The following is a 21721-nucleotide window of genomic DNA, read 5'->3' as shown; positions in this document are numbered from 1 at the left end:
TTTAGCAGCATAATATCTAGCTCGTAATAAATCATAATGCATTTGACTCAGAAAGAGAAAGTGAGAGGGGAAGGTTGGAGTGAGGGCATTGTAAAATAAGAAATGCTGCGGTAAATCCCTGACTGTGTGAAAGATAGAGTGCTCTGTGGGAAGAAAGAACTAGATAGGGAAGAGGGCTGAGGGAGCAAAATATACTGTAAAAAGCAAAGCAAGGACAAGGATATGGTCAGTGGAGAAAATGCAAGTAAGTGTGAAAGATGGACAGATAAAAGTGAATGAGAGCGAAGGAGACAAAACAAGTGGCACGTGGAGAGTGAGATGTCGCAATAGGGCTGGAGAGGCTGTCACGCACACCTGCACCGCCTTACCGAGTGGTGAAAGGCCAAGGCTGCTTTACTGCCCCCACCTCCTCAACCCTTTTGCCTTAGTCAACATCCCTCCTCTAACCCTACCTCAACTATCCACCCTCTTCCATTTCCACTACTCCCCCCTGGAGCCAGTCAGACAGACCCTGCGGGACTATACTATAATCACTTTATTTCCCCATCGACTGGAACTGCTGCCTGAGCTAACTCTGACTGTGTGATCTGCTCCCCCCCCCCACAGGGACCACAGTGGCACAGGTGACAGCCACAGATGCTGATGATCCCATGTTTGGAAACAACGCCAAGCTCATCTACTCCATCCTGCAGGGGGAACCTTACTTCTCTGTGGAGCCAAAGACCGGTACATGATGCTGACAGCTATAGTGTTTTAGTTTAAACTATCCATTGTGTTTAATCAGGAAAATGTCCAATCTTCACATTTGACAAGTTTAGAATTTCTTTTTAATTATAAGATTACATAAACTTAATTGGTGACTGTACCTCTAAGGCTTCAGTCACAGTAGAGTAAAATTGGACAGCAAACTCTGTGCAACCAGGAAACTGGTGACTGGCAGTAATTGCACTGCATTTGTTTTGCCGTCTGGGACCAATTGCTAGTAGTTGCAGTAACCACTTTCGGTCACAAGGCAATGGTTGCAACAGGCGCCTGGTGGGAGGCGAGCTCTCTTAGTCCAACTCAGATAAAGAACAACACTAAATACTCTCAAATAGATTGTCGATGGTTTGCAATAAATCACCATCCAATTTATAAACACTGATAGACTGCCAGCACTTTCCAATCAGTCTCCCCCGATGAGCAGAACTCATCTGCTCCATCAAATAATAAAACACACAAATTTGAGTTACTTTAGTTTGTGGTAGGCTATTTACTGTAAACTATGCTAAATTTAACACTGACAAGCATGTCTTATGTATGTGATAGTTGCCGAAATAGTTATTGGATTCAGCGAATAGTTAGCAAGGAGAGATGGGTCAAAGCAGTCCTCTTGCTTTTTACTCACTTCTTTGTCTTAGAGTGTTTGCAGCTGAGCCTCACATATGTATGCCCGTCAAAATGCAGCTATTACTTTCTCCCTTAGTTTTGAACCACAAATTTGCACCGTTCTTGGTAGAATGTGGGTAATTAATAATATCAACCAGCTGCCGCCATTTGTTTAGAAATGTATAAATTAAAAATCTGACCCTTTTAGATCTGGCCCGGTCTGTGGCTGAGAGAATGTGCCTGATGTGTAGATGTGTAGATTCTCAGTCTCCTAGTGGCACGTCCTCCCCTGGCTTGGGTACAGCACTTCCCGTCTGATGTAGATAGCAACAGATTTGAGATTTATCACAGTTAATCAGGGTATTGTCGCAAACAGACTGCATGTAAGTGCCAACTTGATCCAATTCAGTCAAAAACTGCTAGCAGACTGATTCCGTCTCAGTGCCATTTAGGCACGTTTTATCACCATCTTGACTTGCCAACAGCAGTTTGAAGATGGCAGCTAACTCTAAGTGGTCTCAGAGCTGGTCTCCGTCTTTGAAGCAACCATTTAAAAGGCAAGAAGATCATACGTCGCAATCACAGTCGCAGTAATTTTCATCGTATAGGCATCTTCAACCACTTTTTTTCTCTCGATGGACTGGAGCCTAAAACAGCTATTGACAGATTTAGCTACTTTTGAGGCCAGCTAGACAAGTTCATACTGTGACAGACAATTGATTTTACTAATGCCCACATGCATCCCCGCTATTTTCTTGTGTAAATCAGAGGTCAGTTACAGCACTTCCCACACATGTTATTGACCTTAACTGTTAAAAGTTGGGGGAGGAAATCACCGGCATGGAATAAAATATTTAAATGCAAATTACTGCAATATGTAAAAGGCCAAATATGACTTTTTAGAAAGCCAATTGCTGGTTTCAATTGAAGCGTAGGTACCAGTTGGCTCCAAATGACTACAACTTGTAGTTCTACACATGGCTTCAGTTGACCTGTTAGGACAAGTTCGGAGATATATATATCTATTTTTTAAACTCCATCCAACTTCTGCTTATCCTTATCGGGGTCAGTGAGGCGCTGGAGACCACCCCAGCTACCACAGAGCATTTTTGATCTTTTCATAGTAAAGATGGAGACTACGAAAATGTTTACGTCATTTCAACACAAGATTCAGTGAACATGATATTGAGATAATTCAAATCCACAAATGGCATATAAATTTGCTGGGTCAATCTAATTTGTTTGATTTAAATTGTTTACTGTTTACTGTTCCCCTCATCTTCCAGTTTGCCCAGACAGAGGAAGCATTAAGTCATCTGAAAGCCCTCTTAATATTCCTTTTTGTGCTGATTAAATTTGAAGACTGGACATTTATTGTGATGCAGTTTTACTGCACATTTTGCACGGTGCGCTCGAGTACAACTTCAGGCAAAGTTTGTTTACTTACAGTTGGTTGAAAAAAAACCAAACACCCACAGATATATTTAATGCTGTCTTAATGAACCAAAGTCTCCTCTTGGCCCCCTCCTCTCTCTCCCTGTCTTATCTACCTGCAGGGATTATTGTAACATCTTGGCAAAATATGGACCGTGAAGCCAGAGAGCAGTACCAGGTGGTGGTGCAGGTGAAGGATATGCTGGGTCTCAGCGGCGGTTATTCCTCTTCCACTACGGTTACGGTCAGCTTGACTGATGTCAATGACAATGGACCCACATTCCAGCAGCGTGAGTCACAGATATGACTCACAGTGGTGCAAACATTAGGCCATACACAGTGAGGGAATCAATGAAAGAGTACAAAGCAGTGCAGTCTGTGAGGACATGTTTAATATTATACCTATGAGCTATTTATTTGATCACACTTCTCCGGTTCGGGTGGGTGGTTTGTGCTGCATTCAGCTGTCTGTTATTCAGCCAGCAGCCAAAATTAAAAGATGGCAGGCTTGAGAGAAGAATGAGAGAGAGTGAAGGAGACAGCAAAGGCGATTGGGATGTTTTGCTCATTTTGCGCTTGTGTACATGTTCCATACACTGGATGAATTTAATCATTCACACACGAGAGGACATTTGTCATGACCTTTGGAAGCAAACCTAGCCTTCCCGGTGATAAACCCCACTAAATGAATGCCGTGGGAAGAAATCAATTCTGTAGGACTGAGACAGCAAGAATGATACCTTTAACTATTAATGTCACATTCACATTCATTGAATGTGTCCCATGGATTTTATGTTCAGTCAAAAGGCCTTTTAAATATTGTATGGCCACACTTTGCTTTGAACCATGTCTTATGTTTTGTCACATAATTGCAAATTATTATCGGCACAGTTTTTTTTTCTTCAGAAGCAGCTGGTTTCCTGTCGAGTGTCGAGTTCCACCCAGTTGTGGCAGCCATCCAAATGGAGTTGCTCAAAGACACAATCACGTTTTCTCATCTTCTTATTACAGTTAGGCTGGGATTATGTGTTGCCACAACTTATCTTTGACTCACACAAATTGACCCTCCACCACAATGTTCTTCCTTCTTATCACTTTACACACAAGCAGCCTCTCTTGACTAGCTATTAACAAGTTACTGTCAAGTTGTGTATACAGTGTTCGGGTGGAGAAACTTTTTCATTTGTTGTTTTTTGCTCCAAATTTATCAACTTTTCAAAGTGTCATTGCAGACAGCACAAGTACCAGTTTGGTATCAACTAAATTTTGTATTCCTTTTAATATCCTATTCCAAGGTTCATCTTCTGAGCCCAATGGCATCAAAATGATTCATAGAAAATATTCTTGTTTCTTCAGACCTTTACACCTTTGCTGTCCCCGAAAACGCAGCCATCGGCACCACAATAGGCAGAATCATGGCAGAGGATGGAGACACTGGCATCAATGCCAAAATGACCTACAGTCTGGAGGGTGAACTGGAAGAAAGCACTTTTACCATTAAAACAGACCCAGTAACACAAGAGGGAGTAATTCTACTGGCCAAGGTGAATCTATTTACAATATCTACATCGAATATTTAGATTCTCTGTGAACATCTGTGCGTGTGTGTGTGCATTCTATAAATCTATAGCTGCTTATGAAAATGCAAAATCGGTAGAGCAGGTTGGTACTTGAAACATTCTGGTTTCTGTTTGAAGTCTGCAAATAATCTGAATTTACCAGCCACTTTTAAGCAAGCTTTGGTTACATACAGTTAAACAGTTTAAGTGGAGAGTAAAGGGTAGATTGCATTTGTTGAACAACAATCTCAAAACTACCAGCTATACTCAATGATCTTTGCATGGTACAGGAAACCTTGAGCTTCTATTCAGGTATGCTGGTTACAAAAAAAGCCCTGAAGAAATGGCTGTTGTTTCGGAGAGGCTAAACCAAACAACTAACCCAAGATCTGTGCGTGTGTCTGTTTGTTTGTCCAGCCACAAGTCCTTCTCTGGGTTGGGCATTTGGGTACTGCAATCCTTGAAAGTACTTGTGTTAAAAAACACAATTTTGACACAAAACATTGAAATATTGAGAATAATGTTTTACATTTAAGCTAATGGCACTAATGTCATTAGTGTACAGCTGCTGGACCTTCTACAAAAGGCCTTGTGTAGATAACTTAGTTAGTAGATGAGTAAACAAGCTTGGAAGACTTGGCTTCATTTGTGCAATGTGAAGTAGGTAAAAATGGAGAGATGCAAGGATTTTGATGATTACACCTTTGTGCCGTACAGAAGGGATGATGCTGTATCAGACAATCAGGCTGCAGCTGATGACATTTCACAAGTCCAGAAGAACACAAGTACACACAAGAATGCATATTGAGATGGATGAAGGGAGTTGACCTTATTCTCGACATTTCCACTTTATTCTCAAAAGAGCGTTTCAACTTTATCCTCAAAATTTCAACTTCATTCTCAATATGAATAATAAAAAAAAGTCTTTTGACTATTTTTTTTCTTAAGGTGGCTCTAATAAAATTCTAAATTGATAGGTGTTACATATTAATATTAAGAACCAGAAATTGCATTAAAGTATTCACATCTCACAAAAACAAAAAGGATCAGTACTATAGTCAGTTACAGGAAAATGTGAAGGGACAGCAAACAACACACACACACACACATATATATATATATATATATGAATGGCTTGCATCAGTATAACCAAGCATTTGCACTAAACATACACGAGCCTATCTCTTCTTGTGTTCTGTTTTCAGTCAGTGCTCATAGTTAAGCTAAATGCCATGTTTCACTCCTTTGTAAACTGTCAGACTCCTGTGTCTATTGACAGACTGTGATTGACAGCCAAAGCATGCTGTGCAAATGATCAGCAACGGCTTCAACAGAACCAAGCCAAAGGGTGGTCCAAACCTGTGTGATATTGTCTGTGTGTGTGTTTATTTATTTATTTATGTATTTTTCAGTGAAATAATCACATCTTTTTGCAAAACCACAACCACAAGGCCAATTAATCTATTGGTTAATCCAGAGAATATTGAAAAGTTATTGACCGAACTAGTTCAAATTATTAACAAAAATCAATTCCTGAGTACCGTTACTACACTTATATAGAATGAAGACTGCTGTCTGGGTGTTGCTGAACTTATGATTTCACCTTATTCACTTTACTTTTTCACATTTACATGCAATATCTCTCTCAATTATAGAACAGGAGATTTCAATTTAGATGCCGTGATCATGAAAAAAAATAACAAACATTATTGACTCTGTTTCTGAATCATTCTAGGAATGTGGTAATGGTTTGCATGCTGTTTTCTTATTACTAGCAGCATGTTAATCAAAACCGCAGCATTATTTAAGTGCATACTCACAGCTGGTAGCGTATTGACACTGACTAAACAAGTTTAACATCCAATCGCAGTCATGTCCTGCTCTCCGCAGAAAAATCATCGGTTTTATGCACAACTTTCTTTGTTTTCCAAAAGTTTTTGCTGTTTGATTATTTAATTGTGATAAATTATGTTTTTTATTCTTCTTGTAACAACCTCTGTTCTAATACAAGCTATAAAAAGTTGAGTATTTCTTTCCTTCACAGCCTTTGGACTTTGAAGTTAAGAGACGTTTTGACATGACCGCTGAGGCGGTCAATGACCACGTGGACACTCGTTTTCTGAGTCTGGACGAGTTCACTGATAAGACGACAGTGAAAGTCATTGTGAGAGATGAGGATGAGCCACCTGTTTTCCTTTCGCCAGTCTACGAGTGGAAACTTCCTGAAAATGCAGCTGTGGGAACTGTGGTTGGCAGCGTTAGCGCTAGAGACACTGACACAGTCAACAATCCCATCAGGTAATGTGAACTGTCTAAACCAGGAAGAATGGCATATGCCATCCGACTACCAGTACGATAATGATAAGGTAGATACCCAAGCTGGCATGGGCTGAACATCTTTAGACAGCTTCCTCCACAGGGTGAAAAATCATTTCATTTCAAATAGCGTTACCGGTTCGGTGCATCCATTTTTACCCTTGATCTCTGGATACCCTGTACATGGTCATATTTATCTCATATTACTTTAGTAGAAAATGAGCCCTGCTGAATAAATCATGACAGTTTTTTTTTAACCTCAGAGGCTTTTCTATCTATTGCCGTGGTATTATCACAAAGCAACGTTGCTAGGACGTGGGAATGTAATAAAGCACCATACGAGGTGGCATATGGAATTGAGATTTGCAGTCATTTGCAAGTGGGGCACGTTGCAGAGTAGACAGGCGCACTACTGGTGCCTGTAGTCCATCTCAGCAGAGCTTAAGAATGGCAGGTGCTGCATATCATCTTCAGCCTAGCGTCTATTACTGTCCCTTTGGTGACAGTGTCTCATTGATTAATAAATTCAGGCTGACATTTTAGTGGTTTCCACAGTTCTAGTAAATATGATTAAAGTTGCTGTGGTCAAATTTCCCATGCTGTTATCAGCAAAGTAGCTCACAGAAAGAATTCATCACTCTGGTATCCTAATTTACCAGGTTGTTCTAATCACTTTTTATTAAGAATCTTATGATGATGAGAAAGTGGTATACAATAAAAATGGCCTAGTTTGCTTGTGATAGTTACATTCATTTTCCCTGAAGATTATTTTGACAAAAAATTGTAGACCCACTTGTCACCCATTACCAGCAAACATGACACAGAACGTAATATCATGCAAGGCCGTTATTATTTAATTGCCATAAAAGCGTCTCTCTTTTTCCATGGTTACGAATTTCCATGTCTACCTGCTTTTACCTTCTATTTATACACTTATGTCAAAACAGAAAATGTCTTTGGTCAGATTAAAAATAATATTCATTTAAAATAACTGGGAAAACACACAAAACCATGTCTGTGCCATCTGCATGAGGTGCTTTGTTTTCACAGTGTTGTTGTCGCTGTGTCAGACTAGCTCATGTGTGTACTTGCTTTGTTGGATATCTGTCAACAGATTAAAAAATTGAGCAGTTTGCCTAATTAATCTCCCTGTGGTATCGCAATGTTTTGTTTGCCCAGAAAACAACCTTGCCTTCTAAATGGTATGTCTCCATGATTTTTCTTCCAGATACTCTGTTGACAAAAGGAGCGATACCACAAAAGCTTTTAAAATAGACCCAAACAATGGAACGATAACTGTCGCTAAGTCTTTGGACCGAGAGACTGCAGCCTGGCACAATGTGACAGTTGAAGCTAAGGAAACAAGTAAGGAGAGTTTCATGTTTTTTATAAGAGCGTATGGTAATGTTAATGGTCGACTTATGGCACAATTATTCCCAAACGTGTGCAAAATACGTTCCAGCAATTTGCTGATGAGAAATCTACTATAGCAGAGATTCACAAGGGGATATCCCTGTACTTATGCTGTTGCCGGGAACTATCTGGAACGACTGGATTGGCTCAGCTAATTTGAGCACATGTTAATAATCACTGTAATACACAGGCAAACTGTTTTAGATGTAACCTACTACTTGCCCTACAAAAGCCCCCATGGATGGATGGATGGACAGATGGATGGAAGTTAACTATAAAAAAATCGACACATTGATTAAAATATAATGTGTGCTACTTATCCTTTCATATATGGTTGTGGTTAGAAGTTTACCTCCACTCATCATGGGCACAAATGCTGTGCTAATTTTCCAGGGTGAAATGATTACACATCTTTGATAAAAACATTTTGAGGTAGTCTTCCTCTTTGATTATTTAAACTACTTTGTGTAATTTACCAGTAGCAATGTCAGAGCAACAGTCCAAGACCATTATACTACCACCACTATGCTTGACAGTTGGTACAGTCTTCTTAAGTTCGCAGCCTCACCTTTACTCTTCCAAACACATCCTTTGTCATTGTGGCCAGTTTGGCTGCTGGTGTTCCAGCAGTTTCCATTTCATGTTATGCTTGAGCCTTGGTGGTTCCCGGGTTGTTCCTAAACAGCCTAACCAATTTCCTCTCATCTGATGGCGATAGTTTGATTCTTTTTCCAGACTTTGTTAAAGTGGTGACACATCCAAGTATCATACTTACAGTTGTTTGAACTGGTGATCTTGGAATTCACAGTTTTTCAAATATAACTCCAAGAGACTTTCCTAATTTGTGTAAATCTTGTCCTTGCTCGAACTTTCCCATAGTTCTGACTACTGGTCAGTCCAATGAATGCTGTCAAATATTTTTTTCTGGAGCCTCTACAATATATACAAAAATTTTATCCTTTTTATTAGTGAGAGTCCATGAAAATGAAAATGCTGTGTGTGTAATCACCATGTAGTAAAGTAGCATTTTGATTTTCAGTGAGGAACTGTTCACTAAATTTTACTTAAAGTTGAGGTTTAGGCTACCTTATCCAATCCAGTGGAGTATGGCAGTTTCCCTGATAACTTCTGAAAAACTTTTGAAACTTGTCATTGCCATCTAAAAAAAAAAACAAAGAAAGAGATTCAGCGACCATAAGCCTTATTTGTCACCTCAGCTTCTTTGGAAAATGCATTTTTGCTTTTTGTAATGAAAGAAAACATTTACAGGAGTCAGATGCAGCTCAGTGTTTCGACAGGAGAGAGACAGCGAGTACATGTACATCAGCTGTTTTTACTTTCAGTGAGTCACCCACAAAGTGTCCAGTGCTTGAAAACAGGGTGAACCCTAATGTGTAAACAAGCTCCTGTGGGCACATATCACCAGGAAGCCAAAAATATTGCTGAATGATTGAAATATTTCACAGTGGATTGTTGTTTAAAATATGGAATTAAAAGCAACAAATAAATAGCTCAAATTGTTAAATGAACCTTTTTTAAATTTGATTTTAAATTGTTGTACACAATGGCATGAATTGCCTATGTTCATTTGCTTAAATATTAGGATTTTTTGGACAGTCCTTTTAATTCCATTGACATAAAAAATGTGTCCTAATTTATTTACTCAGTCATTCATTTTCTGCTACCATGACCTAATCACCAGCAGGTCATGTGATGGACAGAGGTTTCTTGTTAAATCAGAACCCAACAGTATCTTAGCTTCTCCTTCACCCACTCACTCATCAACTCTCCGTCACTCCTTAGACACCAGAGTGTCAGGACTGAGAGATATATTCATGGAGTGTGCCATTCCACTTCTTCATGGAGTGTGTCATTTAGCCTCAGTCACACAGGCTTAGAGACTGTCATCTGGCAGCAACCAGTTGGGTAAGGACAAATGTGTATTCCCTGACCAGTTGCGAGTGGTTGCTGGAGGTCGCTGTAAAATCATTTGGTAAAGTCCTATTCATACGGGCCTGGAGACGAGTCCGTCACCCTCTACTGACCACTACTGCCTGAAGAAAAGTATGTATTCTGCAACTGGTTGACAACCAGTTGCTGTCGGTTGCTATCGTGAAACTGGCCGCAAAGAGGTATACAGTGGTGTACTGAAAACCTCCTTTTGAGGGCTTTGGTAGATAGCGGATTGCCACGGTGACCTGTAGTTAAACTACTCACCAAGTGGTCGTGAAACCAAGAAATGAGTGATGCAAATTGGAAGTGAAGACTTAGCCTGAAAAAGTACATTTTGAAATGTGTTGGTTGCAGTGGTGATGCCACAACATTAACTTTAAAAGTAAATGTTCTGCATTTTCATTTTGCTTCACACTTTTTCAAGCTTCACTACAGCAAAGTAAATTACATGCAAATTATGCACAAGAACGGCAATATGCTGGCAACCAAAGCAATCAAAATTATTTTTAGGCGCCTCACCCTGTTTGTAACTGATTTTATCCAGCTGGTCTTGTGCTAAAATGCTGTCTTCATGGTAAAAGATAATGTCATATTTTTGTCATTCTTTTGCAGAAAAGAAAAAAAGAAAGAAAAACAATTACATCTCCACTCTCAAAAGTTGTAGACTTTTGAGAGTGGAGAAATCACAAGTTGTAAAAAAAAAAAAAAGCTTGCAGGAAAAGTCACATTTGATATATTTTCGTTTCTACCTACCAGTCGTTCAGTTTCCATCTCACAGACCAGTGGGTGCACCTCAGAAAAAAAATGTTGGGAACAGCTACTGTAGACTGAAGCCTTAAATTTCCATAATAGGTATAACTGTTTACTGTTGATTCGTTTATTTTGTTTTGGTGAAAGCAGTGTGATGCTGGTGCCCATTTTTTCCCCCGCATTCCTAAAGCTAGAAGACAGAAACATTTCTCAGTCTTAAGTGTTATTTTGACAGAGCTTTTACAAAGCATTTATGATACATGGACCCAGTGGACTCCAGCAAATGTCTATCTTCACTACTGCAGCGCAGAACCATTTATCCTCCTCTGTGGTGGTGTTCATCAAAGTACTGGACATAAACGACAATGTGCCAAGGCTTGCAAGAGATTACCAGCCATATATCTGTGAGGGGACGCAGGCAGGAGAAGTATGTATATTATGATGCACTGATGTTCACGATTTACTACACTGCAGAGTGGAAAGCTGAATATACATGAATGTGAACTGTAAAAGTTGTCATATTGTGTCCTATAGTATTTCTATCTATCTATCTATCTATCTATCTATCTATCTATCTATCTATCTTTCTTTCTTTCTTTCTTTCTTTCTTTCTTTCTTTCTTTCCTTCCTTCCTTCCTTCCTTCCTTCCTTCCTTCCTTCCTTCACATTTTGGTTCCAAAGAGCAAGACTTGAAAATGGGAAATAGCTGTATTGGTTTCACCTGTGATTTATTTCACCTTATTCAACACAGACTGAACTTTCTTAGGTAAGCTTCATGTCATTTCTTTAAGTAGTCTTGGGAAAGGTTTTCTGTAGATAGTTTTTCTTGGCTTGCCACTTTTACTTCCTCCAATTATCCAGATATCTCAACATTTTTGGTGCAAAACATACTATGTATGTCAATCTGTGTTATCTTTGGCATTTTCCCTAGATTCATTAAAGAAATGAGAGCTTCATTGGTTCATCCCTTCAGTATTGTGGTTTTTTGATGTTTGGATGATTCATAGGTAAATGTTGAGACTGTTAAAACTGGATTGAAAGTAGGGTCTACCTTAAAATATAAAGCACCTTGAGGCAACTGTTGTTGTAATTTGGCGCTGTATGAATTAAACTGAAATCAACTGAATTGTAAATGAGTAAAAAAGCAGCCAATGTCCAAAGACAATTACTGAAGGACCTTGAGAAGGCCTTGAGAACTATTTCTAAAGGCAGCTTCAATAATTGACAAGAAAGTCTGGCTCCTTGGAGGCAAAATACAAAGAACTGAACTGTGATTCTCAACTTTTGCATAATACTGTGTTTTATAGATATATGCTCAACAAATTTATTAGGTCACCACCCAGTGTAAGGTGAGAACTAGAATTAATTCAACTTGGGTAAAAATTGTTTCTGATTCACCAAGTTACAAATAAATTCATAATAAAAAATAAAGATAATAATAATCACCACACATTCATACAGATACATGCATAAAACATCATTGAAACTATAGAAATACATTGCTGCACCTTATTATTCGGTATACTAATTGCATTCATTATACCTCTTTTTCCTATACTGCTATAATGTAATTCAAAAGCTATACGTTCCAAATCAGAATAAAGAAGATGTTTTCAGTCAGCAACAATAAAACAGGCTTTTCTAGGATGGCACGAGGATACAGATGATCTAATGAGGTTCATTTATGCCACAGCTGCCTAAAATTACCAGGACTGGTAATTACCATCATTTTTTTTGGTTTCCACCAGTACGTGCAAGCTCTTTAATCAAATCGATATTTTTAATGCTAATTATTTCATAAATAATTAAAAATTCATTATTTTCACATTTATTATTTTCCAAAAAAAAGCAGATAAAAATAGCAAACCACAATATTTTTGATGAAGTTGCCAAATTACAGTTATTTAATTGCATTCCTGAACAGAAAAAAAATGTTGCAATCGCACAAGTTTGGGTATAAATATATGAATTAAGTTTTTTTGGCAACTTTTTTTCACATATTAATAACAATGAAATTTTTTGACAGATTTATAAAATGCCCAAGTTTTCTTTTTTCCATGATAGGTGGTCTAATAAATTTGTTAAGCACTCTACACGTGTATGTATATATGAATAGATGGATACAATTCCTCCTTACTTACTTTCATCACTTCTTGCAGCTTTGTTTTTTCTGTATTTTCTGTTTTTGTTCTCTCAGCTCATTCAGCTGCTCAGCGCCGTTGATCCAGACGACCCTGTCGAAGGACATCATTTCTACTTCTCTATGGTCCCCGAGAAGCGCATTAATCCAAACTTCACAATCAGAGATAATCAAGGTTATAGTCAAATCAATAATATACAAATGCATACAAATGTGTCTGCTTTAGAATTACTAGATACCATGCTCATTCAGTAACTACTGAGTTACATCAAACAGGCTCTTAGAGTAGCTTAACAACTCACAACAAGGGAATCATTTAGAGTGTCTGTGTTGTTTCATATTCACAAAGTTGGCCAGTTAGCTTCTAAAGCGCAGTTATTACCCTGTATTATTGAATTCATTCAATCCATGCCAAAATGTTACTATGAGGTAATGCCGTTATTCATTTTGGAAAGGAAAGATGACTAATTGTGAGTTTTAGAAGCTTGAGAAAGAATCAGAGTCACTGCTGCACCTGTTTCTCACATTTTGCTAAGCTTCTCTAACCTGTGGAGGCTAAAGCTTTATATTTTCTGTATAAACATATATGTGAGTGACAGTGTTGCTGATAGTCCCACTTAGCTCTTTTCAGAAAACAGGCATATTTTCCCCAAATTCACCCCAAAACATGTGCAGTGAATGATTAAAAGAAAGTCTTAAGAAACTAGAAAAATAATAATACAGAGATTAATGTGATGTCAGTCTAACAATGTAATCGGTCACAGTGTGACTTGTTTTCCCTCCAAGTGCAACGAACCAGCTGCTGACTGACTCAGGGCTATTGCAGTGAGACCCTCAGCATAAACTAAATCTGTATAATTATACTTCTTGCTCCAAAAAATGTCATCCTGCAAATCACTGACATTTTCCATCAGATGCTTTAGGCTGTGGAGCAAAAATGAACACGAAAACAGAAGAAGCCACGGGATCCCATATGGTTCCTGCCAGAAAAGCTATGAACAACAGCTAAGTCATAACCTGCAATGATTTTAGGCTAAGGACAAAATAACAGCGATATTTTTTGATTAAAGAAAAAATAAATAAATGCATCCTGGAATATTCTGAGATGAAAATCCTTGTGTAGGTTCTACTTTTTGTGTGGCTGACTGTCTTTTGAGTAAGTAAATTGAGGTGTTTGGCTTAGAGTGCACTCAACCCTTTTTTAGGGTTTATAATGAAAATGGGCAGTAAATTGAAGAGACATCATTGTTAAAGTACAGAGCATGTTTGAATGTGTTGAGTAAGTTAGAATGAAATGTATGCAGGTGCAGCGTATGGGTGGTTAGCCACTCAAGCACAGCAGTCCAGTCAGCAACCAGGAAATGAATAATGAATCAAGAAACAAGTTTAATAAAACACATTTCCATATGCTACAAGGCTTATTTGACTCCAAAGAAGTTTTTTGTTCAGTGCCTTCATGAAGTCTTACAGGCACACTCAGAAGTTAAATTCATTTTCCAAATTTACTTTTATACATTGACCAGAAATTGATTTGACAAGGCGCAGGGTTTTTTTTAGAGAGCCTGGTTTTTATTTTAAATTGCATTAGGTGTGTCACTTCACAGGTTTTTCTCCTTGTATTTTCTTGACACATCAGCATTCACATTGGGATTTCTCATGTTTTTTTAAAGAATACTGAAAAGGGCATCTCTAACATTTGGCATACCTTTTAGACAACACAGCTGGAATCGTGGCACGCCGGAGTACTTTCACCCGTAAGGATCGAACCCAGTACCTTTTGCCTGTGGTGGTGGCAGACAGTGGCTCTCCAGCCCTTTCCAGTACTAGCACTCTCACCATTAGTGTGTGCAGCTGTCAGCCTGCAGGCCATTGTCCCACAGGAGGGGTGGAAGCCCTTGCTCTCTCCATGGGGGTGAGCCTACAAACCTTGTTAGGGATTCTGTTCTGCCTGGTCACACTCACAGGTAAGCAAGCATAATGTTGTCACAGTGCATATCCTGTTTAAGTTTTGAACAGTGGATGTTTCAAATGATCAAACAAATTTTTAGTACTAGAAAAAGATAACCCGAGCAAACGCCAAATCCAGTTTTAAAATGATAATTTAATTTGTTTAGAAAACCATATCCAAACCTGAAAAAGTTACTTCATGTTAAATCATGAAGTAACTAGCTGATTGCTGTCAGATCTGTTGAATCAAGAAATCCCTTAAACAGAACCTGTTGAAAAAGTAAAGTAGCCTAAATGTTGCAAAAAAGCAGCACATCACGCCATGATCAAATTAAACCATTGAGAAACACGTTCACTGACATCTATCAGTATGGAAAGGTTTACAAAGACTATGGAACTCCTAACTATAATGAGAGCCATTATCCAAATAATAGAGAAATCTTGGCACAGCGTTAAACCTTCCCACGAGTTGCTGGCCTACCAAAATTGCACCAAGAGCGCATGAACGCCTCATCCAGGAGGTCAGAAAAGAATCCAGAAAATCATCTAAAGAATTGAAAGCCTCACTTGCCTCAGTTAGGTACGTGTTCATGATTCAACAACAACAAAAAATCTGAATAATAATGGTATCATGTGAGAGTTCCAAGGTGAAAACCAATGCTGACCAAAAAGATCACAAAGGCTACTCCCATATTTGCCAAAAAACATCTTGATGATCCCCAAGACTTTTGGAAAAGTATTCTGTGGACTGATGAGACAAAACTTAAAATTTTGGGACGGTTTCCATGACTTGGACAACTTGTCGTAATTGGGGGAACAATGAATTCTGCTCTGTACCAGAAAATCTTGCAGGATAATGCCATCAGTTTCTGCCCTGAAGCTCCAGCACCCTCGGGTTATGCAACAGGACAATGATCCAATACATACCTCCACATCTATCTCTAAATGGCTTAAAAAAAACAAAAATCCAAAATGAAGGTTTTGGATTGGTCTAGTTAAAGTCCAGATTTAAAACTGATTTGAGATTTTTTGGCATGGCATTAAACATGGTGTTAATTTTCTAAAATGTACCAATGTGGACCAAAATTCCTTTGCAGTAATGTGAAAGACTCATTCGCAGTTATCACAAAAACTTATTTGACACAGGGTCAAGTAGGTTTAGATACCTTTTTTCCCTTAATAAACGAATTTCTCATGTTCATTAACAGTTTTGTATTTATGTGGGTTATTTTTGTCTAATGTTAAAATTTGTTTAATTAATGGAGACATAAGTATTTCAAATATGCAAAAAAAAAAAAAAAAGAAGAAAAAAGTAAGGGGACAAGTACTTTTTATAACACCTTTGCCTAACTGTAGCTCCTTTTTGTCTGGGTTTTGGTGTAGAAGCATTTTAAAGTATTTCCAATTATAATTTCCACTTCTAAGTAAGACTTCAGATTTGATACGACGTCACTACAAAGTCTGTCTGGAATAAAAGATGTCTAATCAAACAAGAATATTCAATTTAAAAGAACTGCTTTAATAAAAAAATACACTGGAAGAGTGAATTAGTAAATTTTATTTTGTACAGTTCATTCAGAGAGGATTTCACAGGCAATTTAGGCTCTTTCATTCAATATTACTTATGGAAAAGAAAACCAGTAAATCAAACTCCTGAGATGTTGGAGTTTTATAACGTCAGCTTCACTGAAACTGTCGTTAAAACAAGTCACTGTTTTCCAGCAGGTCTGTTGAGCTAAAGCAGTTCCAGCTCACATCACTTTGGCAAGTATGCGAATGTGTGTTAAATAGCAGGATTCTTCATTAACAAATTTGCACTTTCATTTGAATCTGCCTTTTAAGACTCACCAGCGTGCCTTTAACACACACTTTTAAAATGCTGAAAGCTTGCAGAGCAATGATGTCAGGTAATGTGCGTATTGGTTGCAATACATCAGTAGCAATGCCATCCTGGGACACTGATGGGTTTGCATAGTGAAGAGCTTTATTATGACCTCGGCTGCTTTGTGTCCTCCCTGTGCCCATCACATGAAAGATTAATGACAAAACCTGCTATGCTAACATTCTGTCGGATGAGAACAATAGCTGATGAAAACCCGGCAGAAAAAAAATAACAACAGTTTTAGTATTCTGTGCCACATGGAGCAAATAAAGGAACACTTTCTTTGTATGTGAGCTGAAGTTAAAAAAACAACCAAACAAACAAAAAAACTAAAAAAGAATGTATTGCCTAATTTGCCATCATTTAGATTTTTTGCATCCACAAAAACAAATCTGGCAGCTATTACTTTTTGGTGTGCTTGTACGCAGCATGCATGCTCCATCGGGCACTGTAGATTTTTTTTTCCTAACAAAGCTCATGCCCTGGTGTTTAACTGTAATGATCTCCTACTGTGTTGTGTCTGCAGTGCTGTCAGTCGTAATGCTGATAGTGAGGAGACACAGGAGAAAACAGCAGGAGGGACGTGAGGTGGAGGTGAAGGAGCTGGAGCTGCCTGAGACTGTGTCGCAGAAGGTGTTTTATTATGGAGAATCAGGAGTTGGAGGAGTGGAGCTGGACTTCTGCCAACCTACTGTCCCAATGCGCCCCCACCCCAGGAGAAGGGAGAGGAGGATGCGAAGGGAAGATGTCAGGGCCAGCATACGAATGTCCCTCCGAGAGTCACACCTCATTGGCCCGGAGGACGAGGTCTTCAGGCAGTTTATTCTGGACAGGCTGGCAGAAGCTGATCAAGATCCTTATGCTCCTCCTTTCGACTGCCTTCAAACTTATGCATATGAAGGGTCGGGGTCTCCCACAGGGTCTCTGAGCTCACTGGACTGTTCTACTTTGGAGTCTGACCAGTCTGTTTGTAATCCCAGACCCTCTCTAGCAAGACTCACACCATGGTACGGTGCAAGAGAGGAAGACACAATCTTTTAATCTGCTTTATTAAACAAGTGCTCCTGTTCCTGAGTGCATGTCCAAGAAGCACTCATGAAGAACATGCAGTCCAAATCCATGTTAGATTACTGGTGAGTCTAAATTGGCCTTATGTGTGAATGTGAGTGTGAATGTGATCCGTCTCTCTTCAGCAATAGAACGGCGACCTGTCCAGGGATCACCCCGCCTCCTGCTCTATGATGGATGTGTTAAGAGTTGACTCGAACAAAAAGTTTGACATTTTATGAAGTAAATTTTCCGACTGAGAAACTGTATTTATCAAAGTGTCAGTCTCCTGCATTCCTTTATTGATAAGATCAAGCCTTAAAAACAGATACTGGCGGCCTGATACATTTTGTTTTGTATATCACTGCTCAATAACATGAATAACTTAAACTTCATGATATGATATTGTTTCTATTATAATGGAGCTTGAGAGCATAATTAATCACTAGATGTTGGCTGTGTTAAATGTGTCAGTGATTTAAATGACCAGGGCATGAAAGACTGACCTGCCATGTTGCACAATATCATCAATCTTGTTGTCTTATTCAGATGATCAGCAGTCAGGATGCAATGTTGTATGCAGTGACCAAGACTGCAGCTTGCATCTTCTTTCTCCTCAAAGCCAGTGATGAACTATTTCTTCTTAAAGCTTACATTTTTGGTTTTTTTGGCAATGTGGGGGAAACAGAGCAGGCTGATATCATGTCGTCATATTTTTGTTTATCCTGTGAAGCTGTTATAGTATATATTTTGGAAGCAGTCGCCTTCTGATCAGGCAGTATTAGGGCATCCAAGTTGTAGTCAGTCAATATTTACTTATAGGCGTGTTTTGCCTCCACCAAGAACGGACAAAAATAATATAACATGGCTCCTTGGCTTCTTAACTTGGTGACTGTGTTCAGCTGTGAGCTGTTTATCTGTTGTTGCATTAAGTAGGGAGTGCTCAGTGGCTTTATTAGCTTTTTTTGCTGGAAACTGCTCTCTGTTGCAGCAGGAAAATAGGCTGTTTATAACAGTGTTCGTACGCTGGAAAACCAAAATAATGAGTTTAAATAGGCTAAAGTGCTCTTTAAGCTGAAGAAAATGCTATGTAACTTACATGGCATTGATTCATTCCTATAAGCAGTCCTGTGACACGAACACACTTACTACTCATTAAACAAACAAACAAAAAAAGGTAACTAAGACAGTTTTGTTGGTTGGGCTGAATATTAGAAAATCATCTTATTTGTGAAAAAATTATATGCTTGTTATGCAGGGCCATGTTACCTGAAGTAGTTTTTAATATTGAATGTTATTTATTTTATTCTGCTGTTATCAAGTTTTTCTTTTATGCTTTATTTCTATTCAGAATTTAATTCAACAAGGTAAACTTTCATATATTTTATATTCATTACATATTGCTTGTTTGAACTTTCATGATTATGGCTCATAGCTCATGAGAAATGCAATATCACAAATTACTAGAAATTCCATTTCAGTAAATTACTATTCAAACATGGGCGAGACTCCAGAGTTGACAGCTGTCCAGGAGACGATCATGGACATCTTCAATGAGGAGGGTAGTCTGCAGAACGTCTCTGCTGAAAAAAGTCTGTTTTCATGGTGCCAAGTCGAAAAGAAATATGATGGAAAGTTGACTGGAAGGAGAAAGTGTGGCAGGAAATGGTGCGCAAGCAAAATAGAAAGACCACAGCCAAACGTATCCCACTACAGATTACAGATTACATGGCCCAAAATGTAGTTTCTAACGTCTTCCGTTAAGTTACTCAATGTGATCTAAATACTTTGGATTACTTAATATATTGTCATGATTTTGCAACTACATGAATGCAGCAATCACATCCTGCAAATTCTTGCTTGTTTTTCTCTACCAATTGGCTGTTTGTGGCAAAGTGGATGAGCAGTCGTAATGCTCTCTGCTTGTCCCAGATGTGTTGACCTTTTTTTTGCACATTATGCACATTGTTCTGTCTCTGTATTTATTTGCTATGATTTGGTATTTGTCAAAGTAACATGCTGCACTAACTATCCCGGGTTTGTTTGTGTAAGCATTCTGTTTCCGGCAAAACAAACATTCTGCAAATTAATACTCAGTTACATGTTTCTTTATATTTTATTATGTTACAGATTAAGTCATTTGTTCATACTTACTTTGTTCTTTCTTTTCAGTCTTCATGTAGGTCAGGTGTGGGGAAAGGCCCGTCTAGCATTTTCTCATTTTAAAGTACTGATGATGTCACCCATGACATCGGCAGGTTGTACCAAGAGGAGGGATTTCTTTTACCATAGAAATGCTTCCTTTTGTTTGTTACCAGGTCTAAAAGGATTTGTTGAAACTTTTTTTTTTCGTAAATAGAGCCGTTTAGTTGTGTAAATGTGCTAATCAGAAGTGAGAGGAGGTTTTTGTCATTTTTAGTCAACTATGTAGAGTTTTAGATCACTCAGCTCAAGTGAGTGGTACTGGCTGGACTAATTGAAGGGAAATTGATGGCCCTATATATAGTCAGTCTCTGCCAGACTCAGATGAGGAAGGAGAGGTGAGCTGTGTTACCAAATCCATGTCCTTTTGAGTTTTGTTAATTAAGTTACTTTGGGGGGAAGTTTTGTTAAGTTTCACGTATAGAGTCCACTGTAAATAAATTGCTCACCTCTGGAAACCCGAAATGTCTGCTGAGTCTGCTTCCCTACCACCTTCCTTGACGTTCGAGTCTGACTACCCCCCACTGTTAAGCCCAAATCTCCCTGAATGGACAATATATTTATTGTAGAGGAGCAAAGATCTATGTTAACATAAGATAAGATGTTAGCTTGGTGGCGAGTAGCCTTCAGTAATAGTAATAAATTACACAGCAATAGTACATTGAAGATACTGAATGGGCACGTAACCCAGGTAGCTACCACAAGGACTTACTTCCAGATTTACTTTCCTTATTTCTTTAGGTTGGAGTCTTTTCACGCTGAGAGCAGCTTGGTTGCTGGCAAACCCTTTCTTCTTTAAATATGAAGTGGTGTCAGAATTTCCAAGTAAGAAATGCATTCCTGCCCGTGCACTGCTGGCTCTGTTGTACTGGCTCCAGGTCCATTGTGTAACTGATGCCACCAACAACAGGACGCTTACATTAGAGCTTCTTATTGCGTGTTTTGTTTGGGTTTCCAGCAATGCGTTAAATTACCAGAATTAGAGAGGGGATAGCCTAACATATGAAACAGGAAATGACCGCTATGTCGACTGTGTTCTAATTATCACCTATTTAAACGGTAACGGTATAAATACGTAATGCCGGTAAATATATTAATTTACTCACCAGCACTGACCACAGCCTTTAGAGAATTGTCAAGAATCTGTTGATTCAAGAGCTTAGGAAGGTTTCACAAGGGGTGGACTGGAGCTGATGTCAATGTATCGAGAGTCATCAGATGTCTTCAGGAATGGGGCATTGCATTAATAGGTGTAATAGATTTTGCATTCCAAATATAAAGTCATTCCTGACCAAAGAGAATGTCAGAAGCATCTTATCTGGGCTAAGGAGAAAAACAATTGGACTTTGTTCAGTCGCAAATTCAGTTCAATTTTATTTATACAGCACCAAATCACAACAACAGTCGCCTCAAGGTTCTTTATATTGTATGGTAGACCCTATAATAATGCATACAGAGAAAAACCCAACAATCATATGACCCCCTATGAGTAAGCACTTTGGCGACAGTGGGAAGGAAAAACTCCCTTTTAACAGGAAGAAACCTCCGGCAGAACCAGGCTCAGGGAGGGGCGGGGCCATCCGCCGTGACCGGTTGGGGTGAGAGAAGGAAGACAGAACAGGTAGAAAGTTCTGCTTTCATATTATTAAAAAGCCCATTTCATTTGGAAATCAAGGTACTTGAGTCTGTTGACAAATTTTTTGCCAATTT

At 38.7% G+C, this 21721-nt stretch overlaps 1 protein-coding gene across 2 annotated transcripts in view; it reads left to right on the top strand.

Moving 5' to 3' along the window:
* Window positions 1-19416, top strand: part of cdh19 (cadherin 19, type 2) — a 29126-nt gene extending 9710 nt beyond the window's left edge. For both annotated transcript variants that reach the window (XM_025910511.1, XM_003439146.5), the window contains 9 exons: window positions 607-726; window positions 2925-3092; window positions 4159-4346; window positions 6406-6659; window positions 7906-8042; window positions 11099-11220; window positions 12991-13108; window positions 14646-14897; window positions 17289-19416. In XM_025910511.1, coding sequence (XP_025766296.1) covers window positions 607-726; window positions 2925-3092; window positions 4159-4346; window positions 6406-6659; window positions 7906-8042; window positions 11099-11220; window positions 12991-13108; window positions 14646-14897; window positions 17289-17803 — 1874 coding nt within the window. In that variant the 3' untranslated portion in view covers window positions 17804-19416. The remainder of the gene's footprint in view (window positions 1-606; window positions 727-2924; window positions 3093-4158; window positions 4347-6405; window positions 6660-7905; window positions 8043-11098; window positions 11221-12990; window positions 13109-14645; window positions 14898-17288) is intronic.
* Window positions 19417-21721: the final 2305 nt, after the last annotated feature.

This window comes from Oreochromis niloticus, linkage group LG9, assembly GCF_001858045.2.
Source record: "Oreochromis niloticus isolate F11D_XX linkage group LG9, O_niloticus_UMD_NMBU, whole genome shotgun sequence".
Lineage (NCBI taxonomy): Eukaryota > Metazoa > Chordata > Actinopteri > Cichliformes > Cichlidae > Oreochromis > Oreochromis niloticus.
The sequence above is the reverse complement of the archived record's forward strand: the minus strand, read 5'-3'. Positions and strand labels throughout refer to the sequence as shown.